An 18,734-nucleotide genomic window follows, 5' to 3' on the forward strand; every position below is an offset into this window, starting at 1 on the left:
AGGAGGTGGAACCTGGACTGGCCTCTGAGGAATGGGCAGAACAGGAGCATGCAGTGAGGGGGTGTGTGGGCAGGCTTTATGTGGGGCCGGGAAGCCAGGCTAGCACAGGGAGGGGCGAAGAGCCAGTGGTCAGAGGCCCTGAAAGGTGGTCGGACTTCAGGTGCCAGGGGTGCTGGCTGATGCCTGGGGGCTGGGAGAGGTTTCCAGAAGCGGGGGAGGGAGGAGAGAACAGTGCTGAGGACAGTCTTGGGTTGGGAGGGGGCGGCAGGAGGGAGAGGAGCAAGGGCGGGTGGGTGGATCCAGGAGAGCGTGTGGCAGGGATACGGTCAGTGGCCTTCCAGACAAAGGGGTGGTCACCAAGGTCACCTGGAGAGGTACAAAGGGTTGTCCCAGGGAGGCCTCTCCAACTGGGGTCTGGCTGACCTCAGGGAGGGCAAAGGTGGGCAGAGGGCCAGGAGCTGGTAGGACACACATGTGCCAGTGTCCACAGCTCTTCCTGCCCCTCTCGAAGAGCTACCAAGAGACACAGTATGGGTCCAGCTTTCGCATCTGAACCCTGTTCAACTTTCTGAGGATTAAGAGGTAACAAGGAGGCCAGTGTTTTGTCCTAAACCCCATTCAGCCTCTTCCTAGCCCTGTGCCTCCAAGGAAGCCCCTCTGCATCTTGGAACTGCTTCCGAATCAGTAAAAGCTGGACCATGTTCACCGGGAGGGGTCTGCTGGGAGATGGAACAGGGGACGCTGTGTCTGCTCTGTGGGCATGCCCCCACCCTTCACGCCTCCCTGATCTTGATGTGGCAGTCATATCTCCAGGAGGGTGGGTGGATGCTGACCAGATGCTTCCTGGGCTTCCTCTTCTCTACTAAGAGGGTTTCAGAGTCTAAGCCCTAGCCCCAGACTGCAGCCAGTGTCTCCTGGCCAGGTATGTAAGTGGCCATGAGATGTTTCCAAGGTCCTCTGCTGAATGGCCAGGATTTTAGTCTGGGCAGCGGCCACCATCAAGGTGATCTGAACAACTGGGCCCCCAAACATTCCTTTTTATAATAGGATGTTATTTTAATGTATGAAATGTAGATCAGACTCCCAAAAGCTTCACTGTGCACACAATTCATCTGCCTGACATTTCTACACATTCCAAACACTTGGCACACACGCCGTCATGAGAACAAATGCCCCAGCCAGCTCTGCTCTCCAGAGGACTCGGCAGCCCTTTTGGATAGTAGGTACCTCAGTGAGAAAGGGAGGGTGCAGGTGGGGTACTTCCTGGGGGCCCTTCTGTGATGTGTTCAAAGCCAGCTTCGAGACCACAGACACCACCTTGTATCCTTTGCAGCTGTGAAATACACCAACCTCAGGGAGGCATTCCCTTCCAAACTTAATGGCTCTTGGTTGGTCTGTCCTTCCATCCTTTCCCTCCCTTCCTTCCTTCCTTTCCTTCCTTCCTTCCTTCCTCCTTCCCTCCCTCCCCTGCATTCCCTTCCCTTCCCCTCCCCTCCTCTCCCCTCCCCTCCCTTCCCCTTCCCTCCTTCCTTCCTTCCCTCCCTCCTCCCTTTCTTTCTTTTCTGAGATGGAGTTTCACTTCTGTCCCCCAGGCTGGAGTACAATGGCACAATCCCGGGTTCCAGCGATTTTCCAGCCTCAGCCTCCCGAGTAGCTGGAATTACAGGTGCCCACCGCCATGCCTGGCTATTTTGGTGTTTTTTTTTTTTTGGTATTTTTAGTAGAGATAGGGTTTCACCATGTTGGCCAGGTTGCTGTCGAACTCCTGACCTCAGGTGATCCCCCACCTTGGCCTCCCAAAGTGCTGGGATTACAGGCATGAGCCACTGCGCCCGGCCTCATGGTGCTTTCTGCCTTACTGCCTTCCATGATACTTCGAGGAAGTGTGAGGCCTCCTCTATTTCATTTCCATTGATCCCCATATATATTATGTGTTTATTCTGTTGACCACAAATTATGTTGACCCCCAAATTTGATATACTTGTTATATATAAATATAAATTATGTGCTATTATATATTAGTACATAAAGTATATGTATTTTTTACACAACAGGAGAGAGAAGCCATTCATTTGCCCTGCATTTGACACCTGGGTATTGAAGGCTACTCTCTGCTGGCCCCGGCTGGGAGCCAGGATGGGGGTCCGTGGGAGTGGGGGGACCTTTTCCTGCTTACGAATCATTAAAACCTGGACCATGTCCACCAGGAGGGGTCTGGTGGGAGAGAAAACCAGGACCAGCACAGAGTAGCCTTTGATACCCAGGTGTTGAATGCAGGGCAAACTAATATAAATATCTTAGATTAATATAAAGCGTATGTTGACTTCTGACATTAAGTTAGAAGAGGAATTAACTGTTTCTTGCCAATAGGCTTAAGTTCTGAAGTCAAGGTGGAACAATCAGTGTTTGAAATACTCCCATCCCATTTTAAAGCAAATTAAATACACAGAAGGTGATTTCTATTTGAGAGTTATTGTCAGAACTGAAACTCCTGGCTGGAGTTGCGTCTCTGCCCCAGGTGATTCAGGTCATATACCTATCAAAGCCATTAAAAAAAAGAAAAAAGAAAAAAGCGAACGTGAGCAGCAGCTATCGGTGTGACAGAGAGCCCATCTTTCCTGCATCCCCTGCACACCACAGAGCTCTAGTGTGTCTGTCTGAAACAAATCACAACTGAACCTCATTTAGCAGTGAGAGGAGACTTCGGTGAAAACTGGCAGGGCCTTAAAGGTGATCCTTTAGATCCATGAAATACACTTGCACTGACTCCTGAAAGGCTGCCTCTGTTTAGGACCTAGTAATAGAAGCCTGCGGGTGAAAGGCAGCGGCAGCCCTTGCTGTTCTCTAATTTGATTAACTGTAATTGCAGATACTTGCTTTGCCCATTATTGCCCCGGCTCATTGCCCGTATGTCCTTCAGCCCAGCACTGCTAAACAGGCACACAGAGAGGGTGGAGACGTGCTCTCCGTGTAGCACTTTGTGTGCTGTGGGCACACGATCAAAATGAAACTGTGCCCACTCAGAATCCTCAGTAGGAAAAGTTAGGCTGCAGTGCACTTTAGATGGCAAACAGAAGCACACTGTCCAAACCAGCAAGCGGCGCAAGCCTGCTTGGAAAAGGCACATCCGTGCACGCCGAGTCTTTACCTAATGGCCAGATTCCGTACAACGTGATGAGCTGTCTGACGTCCAGGAGGGAGGGCATGGGTTCTATGGACACCTGGCGAAGAGTGGTCCCCAGGTAACTGTAATCACCTGGAGAGAAAAGAAACAGGAAAAATGAATGGAAAACAGTGCTGGTCCAAGCTGCCTAATTTTGGCACCTGCAAAACGACAGCAGAATACAAGTTTAGCATTTCAGAGCAAACAGAATCCTATCAGGAGAGTCATTATGAAGAACATTATCTTTTCTCAGAGAAAGGTTTGAGGAAAAACTATCCAGGCAAGAAAGCCCTGCTCTACTAGGTAGGGTAAACAGGAAATTATGCTATCATATTAACTCCCTAATATTTTCTAAAACGATATTTGAATATTGAGTTATGCAAAATGGGGTAAACTGCTGAAAATGACACACGAAAAGGCTGAAACACAGCGCACTCTGCTTTATTTATATTCCAAGAGATTATATGTAACATTTGCGCAAACTTTAAAAATAAGTTATTTAAGATCACGGTAGAATTTGTACTGGAGCAGTATAAATCTGAGTATAAAATGTAGTCATTTGAAAGGAAGGGTATGAGTCTAATTTAGGATAAATAGAAACATCTCCTTTTGAGGGTAACATTCATTTACATTTTTATCATTTTTAAGAGATTAGCAAAGGGATAATACAGAAATAAATCTTTACAGGTTTAATCAGAACATATCAAAGGGCTTAATTGTAACTAGTCATAAATCTGAAGTGTTATTTTCTAACTAATTTAGATAAGGTCACCAAGAAAATTAGTTTGGCTGCCTCCATTTGTCATGAGGACGGACCTTTATAGGTTCATATGATTCTCTCTTGATTTGTATCTGAACCTGGAGTAAAAATATTCAATGAATGAATCACAGTGTCTGCATTTTTTCCCTGATGCTTTCTTCCTATAGTGAGTCCTGGTCCTGCAGAACTTCGGATGCTACATGGGTACAACATGCACATTTATGCGTGTATGAAACACTGACAATATCCAAAGCTTTTAAGCATTTTCAAATGCTAAGGAAATCAGAGTTAAAATTCAGACAGTGATCTCTGTTTTGCTGTGGGGGAGGCAGCCTTTCAGAGCCTCCACATGGAGAAAGAAAATGTCCTTGGTAAGGACAATGGGTATTGCTTGGGAGAATGCGTGACAATGGAAGCATCTATTACAGCTTCAGACACCACACTTTTTAATGAGCAGGTAATAAAGAGAAGAGTGGTTAATTTGGCCTCCACTAGAATAGAAAGAGATCCTGTGGCAACCATTCAATCCAGGACGCGTTGCCAGTAAACATCAGGGGTGAGGGGAAAGTGACCCCAATTTTCCTGCTTATCTAAACCCACACTAATCTCCAGATGCACCGTATTTTCTAGAACCTAACAGATTTTATTTAAAGAAATTATATTCCGTTGGATTAGTGGCTGTTGGTTCTGACAGAGGCAATGACACAAGCAGCTGGGGCTGCCTGCCAAGTTTGGGCACTCGCATTGAAAGCACGTGACTGTTTGCTGTGGCCCCACACAGAAGCCATGCCCCTTCCCATCCATGCATTCGGAGCTCGGGAAGTTCAGGACTCCCTGCACAGGCACCGGATCTTCCACAGGAGAGGGAAGAAGAAAATGGCAGATGAAAAGGCATTTGGGATGGAAGGCATGAAAATGCCAGGAAACCTAGAACAAGGGGCAGAAAACCCAACAGGGACTGCGTGACAGGTGGGATGGAATCCCCTTGGAACTCTGTGTGGAGTCCTAATCCCCAGCATCTCAGAGCATGAACTTATTTGGAAATAGGGTTGCTGCAGATGGATTTCATTAAGATGAGGTCATTAGACCCTAAATCCAACAGGACTGGTGTCCTTATAAAAGAGGAGAAATTTGGACGCAGAGGCAGACCTGCAGGGAGGCAGAGCACCACGTGAAGGTGAAGGCGGAGGGTGAGGTGACGGTTTTACACCAGGAAACACCAAAGATCGCCAGCCACATGCCAGGAGCAGCTGAAGGCCGCGCAGGTGCAGCCTGGGCCACTCCGTCTTGCAATTTGCTTAACGTTCCCAGTGATTTGGTGAGGCATTTGCCGTAATTACCTCATCCCATAGGAGTGGAAACTGAGGCACAGAAAGAGTAAGTCAAGTCCTGGCATCCTGGAGGGAGGCAGCTTCAGAAGGAATAGAGGGAGGAGAGATTCCCTGAGCCTGGGAGGGGAGACTGGTCAGTGGTCCCTGAGCAGCGGGCATCCAGCCCAGGTCCTGGGATCTGGAGGCCTTCCAGGGCACCAGCCCCCAGGATATCTCTGCAGCACCCTGGTGCTACCTGGGAACTGGGGGCCTTGCTGATTCCTAGGGGCAGGGGTGGGGACTGGCAAGAAGGACTGAGTTTAAATCACCTTGGTAGAATAGAGGTTGTGAAGCTAAATTAAGGTGATTAAAGAAAATAAGGCAATTGCTCTCTCACCCACACCTGAGATTGTGGCAGGTGCTGCTGGGCGCAGGGCCAGTTCTGGAGCAGGGTGGCCATGCAGGGACACAGCAAGCAGTGCGGTGGGTGGCGGGGCTGGGCCTGGAGGAAGGGGTCGTCCCGAGCTCTGCAGTGCGGGCTTCACTTTCTCTGGCCCTGTTCCTCCTCCTCGTCCTCTTCAGTCTCCTGTAGCTCTAACCTGCTGTGATTCTAATGACTGTTGGGAGCTGAATGGTGTTGAGGAGAGAGTGGGATTACAAATCTCAAGACTAAAAAAAGCAACTTCGTGTCCACTGGCTGAGCATACCAGATCTGTGTAGAGCATTCCTGGCCTGGTGGAAGACATCAATCCGTGGAGCCACGTTTTGTGCTGGGGATCCCTGCTCCTGCCCTTCCTGGATGAAGGGCTGGGGAGGCACAGCCCACACCCACCGTCTCTCCTCTTCTGGAGGCGGGAAGAAATAAAGGGCTCTGAGCACTCACTCAGGCTTTGCAGCGCTGGCCCCTAGAGTAACAGAATGGGAAACAGAGGAACCCTATGGGCCATGCCTCTGTTGTCAAGGTGTTAAAAAGAAAACAGACAGTAAATTCAAAACCAGGGAATCCAAGGGTGAGTAAGGGCGCCTGGGTCCTCATCTTGTTAAATTCTCTTCTTAGACCAGATGACGAGGCATGACTTATCTGGGTGCTGAGAGCAGTGGGCTTTCCAGAGGTGGGAGGCATTTCTAAGCCCCCCGAGTTTACCTCATCAGGAGAAGGCTCCAAGCTGTGCAAAATCCCAGCCCCCTAAGGTGGGAGTTCTGCAGTGCTGTGTTGTCAGGGCACACAGCCGTATGTACTGCACTCTCTCCTGAAGCCCTCACCTACTCTTGGTTTTATGGGTATATAGAATGCTCACTACCAATCCTTGTGCCAAGGTCTCTTGTGTCATTTTTGATTGTCAGTAGGTCATTCTCAGCATTCTTCAGGAAGGGCTCAGGGGAAAACTGCTGAATTCGTGCATGTCTGTAAGTCTGTGTCCTGTGTACTTGGAAAATAAATTTGGCTGGGTACAAAGTCCTAGGATCCTGCTTCCTTTCCTTGAGCATCTTAAATACGTTACTCCATTTACTTCTGGTGTAAAGCATTGCTGTGGAAAAAGTCTGATGATCATCTAATTTTCTTTCCTTTCCAAGTCACGTGAGCTCTTTTACATAGATGCTCAAAGGCACTTTTATTAGAATATGTCTTCTTGATCAATCTGAGTCAATACTCTCAGATAGACAGTGTGATCTTTCATTATGTGGTTTTACTATTTTAAAAACATTTAAACCCTTTTCCCATTTTCCCTGAGAATACTTGCTAGAAGTGTGCTTGGCTGCAGCATTTCCTCCAAGATAACTTTGCCATGAAATATCTTGCTTTCATTATTATTTTCGCATAGCTCTTGAATATTGATTTTGGAAACAAAAGACATCATTCTATTTATAGCATTCTGTTTTCAGTATTTCCATTTACAAAGTATAGTAATTCTTGATTGCTGAAAATATCAAATCCTACAAAACGCAGCATTCCTACACATGATGTTCACATTGTTTACAATGGTTGGTGGCTGAAGATTTATTTGATGGATCTGACTTTTTCCGAAATAGACAATTCTGATGATTCGGACAATTCTGATATTAGTTCTGTTTAGAAATAACTCCAAGAACAGTTTTTATATTTCATTTTCACATTGAAAATCAGATTTGTTTTAGCCTCAAAGATCGTGTTTATGTAAAGTTAAATGAGCACTGGCAGCTGTACTTTTTTTATCTAAACAGGAAAAAAGCTAAAATAAATTTTCATGAATTAAAATTGTGTGTGTGTGTGTACATATATATATAGAGAAACAAGGTCCTGCTTTTTCACCTGCGCTGGAATGCAGTGGTATGATCTGGACTCACTGCAACCTCAAATTCCTAGGCTCAAGGGCCCCTCTTGCCTCAGCCTCCTAAATAGCTGGGACTACAGGTGTGTCCCACAATGCCCAGCTAGTTTTTATTTTTTGTAGAAAGAGGGTCTTGCTATGTTTCTAAGCATATCTCAAACACCTGGTCTCAAGAGATCCTCCTGCCTCAGCCTCCCGGAGTGCTGAGATTACAGGTGCAAGCCACTGTGCCCGGCTGCAATCCTTTGCATTTGTTCTGTTCCTTTGCTTTGGTTTCCTTCTGTAGGGACTCATATTATCTGTATGTTGGATTTTCTTTGTCTGTCATCAATATTCGATATGTTCTTTTGAATTCTTTTAATATCCTTCATGTTTAGTTTTACTTTTTTTTTTTAAATTGAGACAGAGTTTCACTCTTGATGCCCAGACTGGAGTGCAATGGCGTGATCTCAGCTCACCACAATCTCTGCCTGCTGGGTTCAAGATATTCTCCTGCCTCAGCCTCCTGAGTAGCTGTGATTATGGGTATGCATCACCACACCTGGCTAATTTTGTATTTTTAGTAGAGACAGGGTTTCACCATATTGGCCAGGCTGGTCTCAAACTCCTAACCTCCTGATCCACCTGCCTCGGCCTCCGAAAGTGCTGGGATTATATAGTTTTACTTTTAAAAATTTGTCTTTTCACCTTTTATTCTCTTAAAGAGTTATTTATTATCTTTATTTGCTCTTGTATTCATTAAAAATTTTTTTTCCTAAAACATTTTCCCCTTTATTTATATTTATTGAGTTTTGTCACCTCACTTCTGGGTTTAACTCATTTTATTTTGTGGTGTTCTCACACATCTTCTATAATTTTTTAAAATGTGTATCAACTTTTTTTTTGAGATGGAGTCCTGCTCCGTCCCCCAGGCTGGAGTGCATTGACACAATCTCGGCTCACTGCAACCTCCCTGGGTTCAAGTGATTCTCCTGCCTCAGCCTCCCAAGTAGCTGGGATTACAGGTGTGTGCCACCATACCTGGCTAATTTTTGTAGAGATGGAGTTTCTCCATGTTGACCAGGCTGGTCTGGAACTCCTGACCTCAAACGATCTGCCCGTCTCAGTCTCCCAAAGTGTTGGGATTACAGGCATGAACCACTGCACCCGGTGCTTAAGGTATATTAACTTGTTCTGAAATGGTTTCAGTAGAGACCTGCTTTGTGGAGATGTCTTTTGGGGATGTTAAGGGTTTCTTATTCTTTTTTTCTTATGATCATATTGTTGGGCTTTGACCTTGAACTCTTCCATTGCTCAACTTTATATGAGTGAATAGTCCAATATCTTTAGAGGGAAGTGTGGTTGGTGTAGGATACCTTTTCCAGTTTCACAGGGGGCTCTGCTGCCTTTATAGATGTTAAAAATGTACTGGCTTGTTTTCCGAGATATTGTGGCTCTGGTCCCTTCCCCTAATTTCTTCTGGGCCTTTTCTGCGTTTCATCTTTGTTTTTCCCATCCTGTTCAATTTTGATTTCACTCCCAAGAGTTTCTTCATGTTATGGGTCCTGTGGAGGAAGGGACTGGGGTGGGTCACCACTATGGCCCCTTCACACTTTCTTATTCGGGTCTTTTGCACTCATCTGCCATTGAGGTGGGCAAAACCCCTCCTAGTTTCAGCTTTGATTCTTACCTGGCCCATTGCTCTCTGGTTATGTTGGGGTCTCCTCTTCTCAGGTCCTTTGGTATCCCTAAAGCTTGTGCTTTGGGGCTCAAGGGGGAAAACTTGTCATTTAGTTTTGGTGCAAGTGTTGCCTGGGGAGTTTTGGTTTTGTTTTCTAGTTGCTCTATTTTATGATGTGGGGATTTAGGAAGATACACTGCCATCTTTCAAGCTAAGGACCTTAACTGGGAAAAAATGAAAATATGGACAAGGTCAAAGTATGCCAGATTTTGGGGGATATGTGACTATGTTGGTTAGATTGAGTCATTTTCACAAAATCTGTATTAGATCATTCTTGCATTGCTATAAAGAAATAGCCAAGACTGGTTAATTTATAAATAAAAGAGGTTTCACTGGCTCACGGTTCTGCAGGGTATACGGGAAGCATGAGGCTGGCATCTGCTCAGCTTCTCGGGAGGCATCAGGAAACTTACAATCATGACACAAGGCAAAGGGGGGGTCAGATGTCTTATATGGAAGGAACAGGAGCAAGAGAGGGAGAGAGAAGTGGGGGGTGCAACACACTTTCTCATGAGAACTCACTACCGGGAGAAAAGTACCAAGGAGCATGGTGCTAAACCATTCATGAGAAACTGTCCCCATGATCCAGTCACCTCCTGCAAGACCTCATCTCCAACACTGGGGGTTATACTTCTACATGAGATTTGGTGGGCACACAGATCTAAACCATATCAGTTATTCTTAAATGGCTGACTCCATCCACTTTGACCTTGGGAGTCTTAAAGATGCTTCCTGAATATTGACAGATGATTGAAACATTTCAAAAGGGATAAGAAATTAATAATTAGTTGAGAAGTCAGTCCACACATAGGTAATGAGAGTCTACCATGTGCCAGGCACTGTACTGCGCACTGGGATCTTTTGTTCAGGAATCCAAACCATAAATAAGAGACAGTTCTGTTAAAAATGGCCGTTTAAAAATATTAACAGAATTAACAAAACAGAATCAAGGTACAGGAGAAAATTCTCCGGCACTTGAAGAAGAAACACAGAGAGTAAAATAAATAGAAACCCTAAACATATCTCAATATATATTCTGGCAAAGTTCTTACGCTATTAGGAAATGTGAGGGTTCCTTCAAGCCCTCAAGAAGAAAACAAGGCTGTCTTGCAAAGGGATTAAAATAACCATCCTTTGACCAAAGGAGAATGCCAGCCTTCTTGCCCTTAGAGACCCAAATTGGGTCAATGCAGAAATCAGCATGGATAATGATAGGGACAGACAATACACTGAATAAAAAGAGAATCCAGGTATCCACACTGATAACACAATTGAAAAAGATTCCACACTTCCCTACAGAAGAATGGTATCTATTAAATGTAGAAGGAATGATGGAAAGAGAAAAGTCCCCACTTTACAACTGCTACAGCAATAACTGACGCCTATAAAAATCATCTGTGGATGCTAAAACCCTTTCCTGAAAGGCTGCTGGGAACAGAATCTCCACAGTCTCAAAATATCACCCCTTGGATTGATTGTTTATTAATTATAAAGGGAAAGATGATGCTTTACAGTGGACCACAGGGTTAGACTTGACATCACCACTGGTGGGGCAAAGTGGCGTGAAGGGCTCCCAGTGGGAAACGCTGATGGGGATGTACCATCACCTATGTCATTTTCTTGTCAAAAATGTTTAACCTGAATCAAATAATGAGGAAACGGTGACAAAAATTCAATTGAGGGACAGTCTCTGAACAGCTCAGACTCTTAAAAAATGTCAGTGTTGTGAACGATGGCAGAAGGCTGGGAAACTGTTCCAGATGGAAGGAATTAGGGAGGCTGAAGAGATACAACTATCGCTCACACCATCCTTGGCTGGATTTTGGATGGAGAAAGACAAATATTTATAAAGGACATTATCAGGATGGTTGGGAAAGCTGAAGGTTCACTGTATATTATTGCATTATTCAATTTTCTCAGTGATTTTCCTTCTGTGGTTATGTAGGAGAATGTTGTCAGTCATTGGTGATAATTTCTTCATAAAAGTAAAAATAATAATTGCCTTAGGGTGTAGAGTTATGAGGAGTTTTAAGCTTTAAGTGTGTTTTCAGGTCATCATTTTTTTTTTTTTTTTTTTGAGATGGAGTTTCGCTCTTGTTACCCAGGCTGGAGTGCAATGGCGCGATCTCGGCTCACCGCAACCTCTGCCTCCTGGGTTCAGGCAATTCTCCTGCCTCAGCCTCCTGAGTAGCTGGGATTACAGGCATGTGCCACCATGCCCAGCTAAATTTTGTATTTTTTAGTAGAGACGGGGTTTCACCTTGTTGGCCATGATGGTCTCGATCTCTTGACCTCGTGATCCACCCGCCTCGTCCTCCCAAAGTGCTGGGATTACAGGCGTGAGCCACCGCACCTGGCCCCATCATCTTGTTTTTTAAAAATTTAAAGAAAGCCATTAGGTGAGGCTGTGATAACAGGTGTCCTCACCTCAATCCTCCCTGATATTCGTGTCTCTATTGGAAGCTCTATTTCGGAAAGAATTCCTCCAGTTAGGATGCTGTTGTGGAAGCCCCAGGTGCTGTCCCCTAGGTGTATTTTTTTACACATGAAAGCATAAATGATTCCCCATTTCCTTAAATCAGATTATGCCAGAAAGAAGGCATCGAGGAGCCTTGCTGGTAGGTTAAAAAGCCTGCTTCTACTGCGTGAGGGGAGAGAGCTGCATCCATTTTATTAAGAGAATCCGTTAGTTCACATAATCGTCTCAGGTCGTGTTAATCAATTAAATCCAACATTGACCACAAGCCACCATGAGCCAGGTTTTGGCTTGAATAGAAATGTAAATAAGACATATTTCTGGCTGCTGGGATTTCAAAACATGAGAGGTGACATGTGACGCATACAGGCATTATTCTTTTTGTACTCACCAATGTAATCGGAGAGGTTGACTTTCAGAGCCCGGATCAGTAATCCTTCTTCCACCAGTTCCTTATACAGAGACTCGATGGTCCTGGGGAGAAAGCAGGGTGTCCGTTCCAGAGGCACACACAGAAATCAGCGGTATTTCTGTTAATGATCAACTTAAACCAGATCTGTTTCAGAGTACATTTGTTGATATGCAAGTAAAAGGATTTTTGGAGTGTTTCTAAAAACAATACTTTTTAAAAACAGTACTTTCACTCATCCGTGTGTAGATGTGATGTTTCCCATTAATGAGAGTGATATCTTTGGGTGTCTGGGACCAGCTATAACTCCTGCAGTCTGCCCTTCCATCAGTCTTCATGATAGCACAAATATGAATTAGAAATTACCCAATAACAGTAATGCAATAGACCTGTTAATTATATATTCAGTTAGCATCTGCAAGTCGTAGTAGATCAGTAATCCTTTGTGAAATTTATGTTTCCTTTTAACCCAATTGCACAACTGTTTGAATGAAACATCTCCAAAGAACAAAGGCTTATAGTGAAGATAATTCTTACATGGAAGATAAAACGTCTAAAGCTATGAGGGTGATGATTTTTTAGGAGGATGTTATACTTTATGGGGTGTTTAAATATGTCAAAATCATTTCTCTAAAAGGACCTTGGGCATATAGCCAGCATATTGGTAATGTATAGTAATTGAGAAAAAAATGGACATAGTATTCCATGGAATGAATGAAACTCCCAATGAGACTTGCTGGGTTTTGGCTTGCAGGAATTAGATAGGTTAAACTCAAGTACTATTCAGTATAATCCTGTGAGATGTTTTGTTTTTTCCTCTTCTTAATTCTTCCCTCCTTCTCTGGTCTTTATCTAAGTTGAGATTTGTAAATACAACTTTATTTAGACAGTTCTTCTAAGTCTTCTGACTGTCCTGTGTTCCAAGTTAGTGTGATTAAAAGACATCCAAGAATATCAGTTAGACCCAAGCCAAACACTATTAGGGGAGGACTGGAGTTGTAGTCCCTGAACCATATTTAAAGGACTATGCCCTCTGCTCAAAGCTAAGGAAGGTTTAATTTGGTGGAAGTGGGATAGCAATATCTGATCTATATCAAGAAAGTATCAGTATTCAAGTTAAAACACTACAGTTTTAACTTGAATACTTATTTTATATAAACACGAACATAGGCATAAAATATTAACATAAATTTGAAGAAGATTCTCTAACATAATCAGAACAAACTATATTAAGAAGATCTGAGACTGGTGTGGTAGCTCACACCTGTAATCCCAGTATTTTGGGAGGCCGAGGTGGGTGGATCATTGGAGGTCAGGAGTTAGAGACCAGCCTGGCCAGCATGGTGAAACCCTGTCTCTACTAAAAATACAAAAAAATTAGCTGGGTCTGGTGGCAGGCACCTGTAATCCCAGCTACTCCGGAGACTGATACAGGAGAATTGCTTGAACCCCGGAGGTGGAGGCTGCAATGAGTTAGATGGCACAACTGCACTCCAGCCTGGGCAATAGAGCGAGACTCTGTCTCAAAAAGAAAAAAGCTACTAGAAGGCACAGTGGCACTGTGTGTGAGCATGGGCTGCACTCACCTTAAGAGATGGGATTCTGAGTCCCCTCTGACCCTAAAAGCCTCCCCAGGAGGTGCCAGTGTTTGTGCATGGACACATGTGTGCCTCCCCAGGAACCGGGGCTCCTGAGTCTCAAAATGCGGACCAGTTGCCTCTTAGGCAGCAGTCGGCCACAGCATCTCCACCCTGAACTCCTTCTCAGACAGTGGAGCCTCAAGTGGAGAAAGCTACAGCCCCCTCCCTCTACCAAGGTCCTGGAGAGCCATTTCTCTAGAGAGCAGAAATCCACACCCCCTGGGGCTCTGTTTGCAGGGCTGCTCGCCAGGGTCGAGGCAGTGCTCTGGCCTCCCTGGAGGTGCACAGAGGCCTCCTGCCGCTCTGGGTGCTCTGGTCTTCCTTCTGCTCCAGAGAGCTCCAGGCAGGGATCCTCCCCCACGTAGCTTCTCTCAAACACAGTTTGGGAAGCGTCATGCTGGGACACAGAGAGAAGCAGGAACCCCCAAAGAGGAAAGCACAGTACCAAGGCGGGGAGAGAACTCCCAAACGGAAAAGGGATAGAACCAAGAGAGGGGAGGGAACCCCCAAACAGGGGAGTGTCAGGACCAAGGGAGACAGGAGGGAACCCCAAAACAGGGGAGTGACAGGACCAAGGGAGACAGGAGGGAACCCCACAACAGGGGAGTGTCAGGACCAAGGGAGACAGGAGGGAACCCCAAAACAGGGGGGTGACAGGACCAAGGGAGACAGGATGGACCCTCAAAACAGGGAATGAAAGAACCAAGAGAGGGGAGGGAACCCCAAAACAGGGAGTGAAAGAACCAAGAGAGGGGAGGGAACCCCAAACAGGGGAGTGACAGGACCAAGGGAGACAGGAGGGAACCCCAAAACAGGGGAGTGACAGGGCCAAGTGAGACAGAAGGGAACCCCAAAACAGGGGAGTGATAGAACCAAGAGAGGTGAGGGAACCCCCAAACAGGGGAGTGACAAGACCAAGGGAGACAGGAGGGAACCCCAAAACAGGGGAGTGACAGGACCAAGGGAGACAGGAAGGAACCCCTAAGTAGAAGAGTGATAGAACCAAGAGAGGGGAGGGAACCCCCAAACACAAGAGCCACAGGGGCAGACCCACTAATAAGACCCGTGGGAAGAAAAATACACATTCAAAATGATTTCCCACGTCATTTATTAGTGATTTAATTAAATTCCTTGATGATATTTGAAAACCTAGTACTATTTCTTTTCTTTTTTTTTTTTTTTTGAGATGGAGTTTCACTCTTGTTACCCAGGCTGGAGTGCAATGGCGCGATCTCGGCTCACCGCAACCTCCGCCTCCTGGGTTCAGGCAACTCTCCTGCTTCAGCCTCCTGAGTAGCTGGGATTACAGGCGCGCACCACCGTGCCCAGATAAGTTTTTGTATTTTTAGTAGAGACGGGATTTCACCATATTCACCAGGATGGTCTCGATCTTTCATGATCCACCCGCCTCGGCCTCCCAAAGTGCTGGGATTACAGGCTTGAGCCACTGTTAATGCACTTTCAGGCCACTCCAAATTAAAAATGAACACTGAATTCGTTTGTCCTGCACTGAAGCTGGGCCCATGAAGCTCCAGGAAATGACACAGCCCTTCCTGAGACTGGGCCTCACTGCTCTCATTCCTTCCAGCAGGAGCAAGGGCCTCAGCAGAGGTGCCTGGGCAGCTCGCTGTCCTGTGGAAACTCTATTACAGAGAAATAGTCTATTTCCTCAAAAGTGTCACCAGGGTGTTATTTCTTAAAAAAATTTAAAGAACACCCCTTGCATGCATTTTAAAACTTAAAAAAGCGATATGAACTCAGAAGCAATGGGGGTCCAGGCTTGCCTTCTGGCCACCCAGCCATATTTCCAGTCTGGGATTTGAATGGACTTAGAGGTGGCTCCCACCATGCTGGGACTGTGGAGGATGGAGAGGGCATGGCATCACAGAAGGGGGTACGCTTGGGGTTTCCTATCTTCTCTGGGGCACCCACTTCTCACGTGCATCACAAAACAACAAGTCCACTCCTCACCTGTCAGCTGTCAGATCGTTATCCTTCTTTGCCTTTTTCTCTTTCTTTCCTTTCTTCTTGGGAAAAAAAGCAAATAACCAACAATTTAGTCAAAACAAGCAAACAAATAAGTCCTAGAAATCCGCTAAGTGCACTGTTTTCTGGGGGTGGTGGGAGGTGGAGAGTTAATTGTGGTGGTGTGAACCTGGAGCTGCAGCATTAGCTGGGCACGGTGGCGCATGCCTGTAATCCCAGCTACTCAGGAGGCTGAGGCAGGAGAATTGCCTGAACCCAGGAGGCGGAGGTTGCAGTGAGCCGAGATCGCGCCACTGGGATTACAGGCATGCGCCACCGTGCCCAGCTAATGCTGCAGTGTTTTCATGAACGTAGGAATGGGCCTGGAGACCCCAAGTTGCTTATGTGGGTGTGTCCTTGTGTGGATAGATGTGAGGTCCCCAATGTGGAACTTGCACAGGGCCAAATTCCAAATAGGCAAGAGCATTCTGGCTTTTTCTGCGCTCTGGCTTGGTGTCCTACAAAGAATGAGAGTGCCGTGTGCACACACACAGTCACGTTGTGCTCCCCTTTGGTGCCTGATGTATACATGCTGAATGCTTGTGTTCCCCCAAAATCCATGAGTTGAAACCTAACCCCAAGGTGCTGGTATTAAGAGATGGGGCCTTTGGGAGGCAATTAGGTCACAAGGGTTCCACTCTCATGGAGAGGTCTGAGGGGGCTTGTTCACTTCCACCATGTGAAGACACAGCTAGAAGGCACCATCTTTGAAGTGGATAATGAGTCCTCGCCAGACACAAAACCACTAGACACCGAATCTGCTGGTGTCTAGATCTGGGACTTCCCAGCTCCCAAAACTATGAGCTATTAGTTTCTGTCATTTATGAACTACTCAGCCTAACAGCATTGTTATGGAAGTCTGAATGGACTAAGGCAGTACCCAGTCACCTTTCTCTCTCAGGGTCCGGCCCCAAATCTGGAGCCCTCAGGGCCAGACCACAGTCTATCTCCAGTTCCCAAGGGGCTTTGCATTCAGGTGCTCGTGACAGCCTAGAGGGACGTGCTCCAAAGGTGCTTATTTCATGTGCTTATCTGCCGTCTGTATGTACATCCTCTTCAGTGTAACGTCTCTATGTCTTTCACTTGTTTTCTAATTGGGTTGCTTATTTTTTAACTTTTGAGTTTTGAGGGTTCTTTATATGTTTATATGTTTGAGAGTTCAATATACGTCTGGTATATGAATACCAGATCTTTGTCAGGTATGCGGTTTGCAAATATTTCCTCCCACTCTGTAGCTTGCCTTTTTTATCCTCTTAACGGGGTCTTCCACAGATAAGTCATTTTAAATTTTGATAAAGTCCAATATTTCCTTCTAAAAAGTGTGTTTCGGATGCTAATTCTGAGAATGCTTTGTCTAGCCTTAGGCCTCCAAAGTCTTCTCTTTCAGTTTTTCTAAAAGTTAGAAAAACCCAGTTTGAATTAATTTTTACATAAAGTGTGAGACTTGGCTTGAGATTCATTTCTTTTTGCTTATGGATGTCCAGCTACTCTGGCACTGCTTATTCAAAAGTGTATCCTTCTGCCTTAGAATTACTTTTGCACCTTCATCAAAAGTCAGTCGGACATGTTTGTGTGGGCCTGTTTCCGGGATCTCTGTCCTATTGCATCGATCTACATGTTTAGCTCCTTACCAAGAGTATACAGTCTTGATTACCGTAGCTGTATAACAAGCCCTAAAACTGAGTAAATAGATCCTTCTCACTTTAGTCTTCTTTTTCAAAATTGCTTCAGTTATTCTAGCTCCATTATCTTTCCATATACATTTTAGAATAAACTTGTCTAGGTCTACAAATCATATTTCTGGGATTTTGATGGAGTTTCATTAATCCTATGCTGTAAAAAGACCCTAATGGACATCTTTACTATGTTGAATCTTCCAGTTCATGAGTATGGTATGTCTATTCCGGTCTGCTTTGATTTCTTTCACTGGCAAGTTCTATACCGGTTTTGTTAGATTTACACATATGTATTTCATTTTTTGAGTGATTTCATTCACATTCCACTTTAACTTTGGTGTCTATGTCTATGTATTCATTGATGATATGTAGAAATACAATTGATTTTTTCATGTTTATCTTATATCCTGAACCCTTGCTGATATAAGTTGATTTGGAGTTTGTAGTTTCCTTTGGATTTTCCACAACAAAATAATACCTTTTAATTTTATAATAATAAAATAAAACAATTTTATAATACTTTTAGATTTACAGAAAAATTTCAAAAATAATACAGAAAGGTCCTGTATATCTCTCACATAATTTTCAATATGAACATCTTACATCACTAGGAGACATTTGTCATAGCTAAGAAACCAACACTGGCACAATATGATCAGCGAAAAACTCCAAGTGTATTAGGTTTCCACTAACTTTTCCCTAATGTCCTTTTGTGTTCCAGGATCCCAGGAAGGTTTTGGAGTACTGATTTAATCTCTTTATTTGTTACTGGTTTGTTGAGGCTTTCTGTTTCTTCTAGATTGTAGGTAGGTTGTATATTTCTAAGAATTTATCCATTTTGGATGAATTCGTGGACACTTAACCAGGAAGACTAAACCAGCAACAAGCTGAATCACTGAACAGACCAATAACAAGGTCTTAAGAAGGCAGCAAGTAACAGCCTACCACCCAAAAAAAGTCCAGGACCAGATGGGTTCATAGCCGAATTCTACCAGACATACAAAGAGGAGCTGGTACCATCCTTCTGAAACTATTCCAAACAATACCAAAAGAGGGAATCTTTCGTAACTCATTTTATGAGACCAACATCATCCTGATACCAAAATCTGGCAGAGACACAACTAAAAAGAAAAATTTCAGGCCAATATCCATGATGAACATCAATGTAAAAATCTTCCATGAAATACTGGCAAACCAAATGCAATAGCACATCAAAAAGCTTATCCATCACAATTAAGTTGGCTTC

The 18,734-nt window shown here is 44.8% G+C and overlaps 1 protein-coding gene across 3 annotated transcripts in view; it reads right to left on the minus strand.

The window, feature by feature from the left end:
- Nucleotides 1–18,734, minus strand: part of DRC11 (dynein regulatory complex subunit 11) — a 192,273-nt gene that overhangs the window by 48,569 nt on the left and 124,970 nt on the right. For 2 of the 3 annotated variants that reach the window (XM_008999752.5, XM_054258075.2), the window contains exons 12-14: nucleotides 15,759–15,814; nucleotides 12,130–12,212; nucleotides 3,149–3,256 (exon numbers count right to left, since the gene is read on the minus strand). In XM_008999752.5, the coding sequence (XP_008998000.1) occupies nucleotides 3,149–3,256; nucleotides 12,130–12,212; nucleotides 15,759–15,814 (247 nt within the window). The remainder of the gene's footprint in view (nucleotides 1–3,148; nucleotides 3,257–12,129; nucleotides 12,213–15,758; nucleotides 15,815–18,734) is intronic. The other variant, XM_054258074.2, reaches the window with a different exon arrangement.

Source organism: Callithrix jacchus, chromosome 6 (assembly GCF_049354715.1).
Source record: "Callithrix jacchus isolate 240 chromosome 6, calJac240_pri, whole genome shotgun sequence".
NCBI classification, from domain to species: Eukaryota; Metazoa; Chordata; class Mammalia; order Primates; family Cebidae; genus Callithrix; species Callithrix jacchus.